This window comes from Fomitiporia mediterranea (genome assembly GCF_000271605.1).
Source record: "Fomitiporia mediterranea MF3/22 unplaced genomic scaffold FOMMEscaffold_711, whole genome shotgun sequence".
NCBI classification, from domain to species: Eukaryota; Fungi; Basidiomycota; class Agaricomycetes; order Hymenochaetales; family Hymenochaetaceae; genus Fomitiporia; species Fomitiporia mediterranea.
In genome coordinates, this window is record NW_006761096.1 from 1 (window position 1) to 2,806 (window position 2,806).

Genomic DNA, 2,806 nt, shown 5'->3' on the forward strand with positions numbered 1-2,806 from the left:
AACCTTCAACGCAGCAGCAGCCTTTTCAATCGGGGGCCGTCCAGCAGCGGGCGCAGCATCGCGAAACTCATTAGGTATCTTCGGGACCTCAGGTATCTCCTCCCGTAACAACTTATCCTGACCATACAGTGCTGCAACCCTCCTAACAAACCCTTCGCGTACTGCAGCGCTCTTTCCTTCGTCCAATACGCTGTACCGTGAATATACGGAAGAAGCTGCGAATGAACGAGAGTCGGAAGAAGAGTCTTCTTCTACGACTGTTTCTAATGTGTTAAGATGTTCGGCAGCTGCTACTTCGGCGTCGGACAGTGTGGTGGAGTAACGGAGACGTTCGTCCGTTGCGTCATCAAAGTCGGTATTGTTGTTGTTGTATCTAGGATCGTAGTCGTCTGCAGGCTCGATAGCTATCTCCGGCGGCAAAGTCGCATGAGGACCATTCACATAGAACGTATGACTATTCCGCAGACTAGCCTCATACGACCTCCTCACGACGTCAAAATACACCCGTTTCTCCCCACGAGCACGCGCAGCGCGGATATACGCTGAACTATGTTTGTCGAAGAACTCGTCCATACCCACAAATGCGTCCTCGGGTACGTCAGCACCGTCGGCGTCAACTGCAGCGTATAGAGCTTTGTATCGTTCTACGCGCTCAAAGAGTTCTCGGCTGTCTTGCGGTGGGAGGATGGGACGGGTTGGGAAGGGGGACTCTCGTCCACGACGGACTTGACCCATACCCATCCCTGGAGAAGGCGATCGCGAGTATCGACCACCAGGACCGAGAGGAGACGGAGAACGTGAAGCGTAGGCTCGACCGGGTGATAATAGTTGGTTGTCATCACTTCCGCGGCGTGAGAAAGGTGCGTCGTTTACGCTGTCTGGTCTTGGAGGAAGGGGTCCTGCTGGAGGTGGGGATGGCGGTGGGACCTGGTAGTATGCGAGGACACTCGCTCGTGCTGCTCGGAATTCATCACGGCTAGGGCTTGGTGAACCTGCTCGGCTCTGAGTCGGTGTGAGGTCGAGTACGTCCAAGTTGGCGCGTCGTCGATCAGCGAGGCTGGAAGGTGTATCAGACCTTCCACGCACGGCAGACGAGTCGTTCACATCGAAGCCAGCATTCGCGTTCTCAAAGCGCTGTTGCCGCATGGGAGCCGGGATCCCATCCTCTTCGTTAATGATAATGAACGATTCGGGTGAATCAGACCGTCTCACATCCAAGTTCGCATGTTTATGGTTCGGGAGTAAATGCATCGGCGAAAGACCCTTCGCCGTTGCCGTCAACGCGGCAGCAATCTCAAATGAATTCGGCAACCCCATCGACAATTCCCTCTGCCCAAGATGTGGGTTCGGGCTTGAGATTGTAGTCTTCGACGATGAGGATGATCCGTTGCTGTCATTGTCGCGCGAATGCCCGAACGGGAAGAGCTTGGTTATCCTCTTCGTCGGTGACTTCCCCGACTCCGGACTCGGGCTGCTGTAGGTAGTGACGGCGGTAGGCGACGTGGATTGGTCATGACCATCACTCGTCTCATGGCCAGAGTCAGATCGGTCGTTGCTACCATGTCCGGGCTCTGAACGCGTGCTGCTCGCGAGAAATGAAGTGCATCGGACAGAGAATTTGCGTTGATGTCACCGTTCTCCCACGGGCCTCGGAAGATCCAACGACCCTGCCTATCAGTAGTCGTTACAGCTATCCAACTTGGTGCACTACGGTTGCTCCGGGGACTCTCAGAGCGCAGTGGGTCATGTGGTGGAACAAGCGTACTCAGACTGTCAACTGAACGGAGGTAAATAGATGAGGAAGACTTGGCCAACTTGGCCAAGCTCGAGCTCGAACTAGCATCCGACGACGAAGACGTTGTCGTCAACGTGCCATTAGTACTCCCGTTTGCAGTCAGTGTCCCTGATCGTACGAAGCGTTCCGCAATCGGCAGGATCGTCAGTAGCGGTGGAGGAGCAGGTAGTGGAGGCGGTGTCTCGGCCTCCCGATCTCTATCCTTGCCTTCTTGAGAAACAGACCGCCCTATCAACCGGAACAACGGGTTCTTCGTCGGTGTATGCGTATTTCGCATCGCTTTCTTCCGGACTCCCCGCCCGGCTCTTCTTCGCTTTTTTCCTTCGTCTTGGACGTTTTCTTCGTTCGCCCGCGCCTTTCCGTCGTTCCAGGAAAAGCCAAGCTAAGGAGACCGAGTCCGGCATTGGTAATACAGAGACATCGGACTGTGCGAGTATCGATTGAAAGAGCGATGGCGATGATGGATTCACACTTTGAGATGAATACAATTAGACAAGCTTGGTATTTGCGAAGGACAGGGTATTTGCATGACGAATCCTTTCATGTCAACTAAGGTAGAGAAAGTATAAACCCGACATAGGGTGTCACATCAGTCACAGCACAGCCACTTACCCCTTTAGGAAGGACCCTTTGGCAAAAATTGAGCTGTGGACATTGACCTTTTTTAAAACATACAAAAAAGGTCTTAGAAATGTTTTGTATAGCTTTTATTAGTACTACAAATTAACAATATATTAATAATACTTGGTTGTATCTTGAATATTTATCATTAGAGTAAGTATTTATTATAAGCCTCTGACTCTTATAACAAATAGACAAAAATGCTGACCAATATTATATTGGTAATAATTAGTAAGACACTATATATGGCAATGTTATATAATATTAGTTTTGCTGAAGCAGTAAAAATTTGAGAAAATTTTTTGAAATTTTCACTAAATTGTATTTCTGTACATTTGACAATTAAAAAAAAAAGTTTTTATTTTTTTGGAAATAAGTTACTCAAATCTC

General features: G+C 50.0%; 1 protein-coding gene across 1 annotated transcript; it reads right to left on the reverse strand.

The window, feature by feature from the left end:
- Positions 1 to 2,072, reverse strand: FOMMEDRAFT_171651 (uncharacterized protein; the record flags this gene model as incomplete). The annotated part of the gene is made up of 2 exons (XM_007272266.1): positions 1 to 1,527; positions 1,560 to 2,072. Coding segments are annotated over 2 exons (2,040 nt in total), but the record flags the coding sequence as incomplete, so codon positions are not given.
- Positions 2,073 to 2,806: the final 734 nt, after the last annotated feature.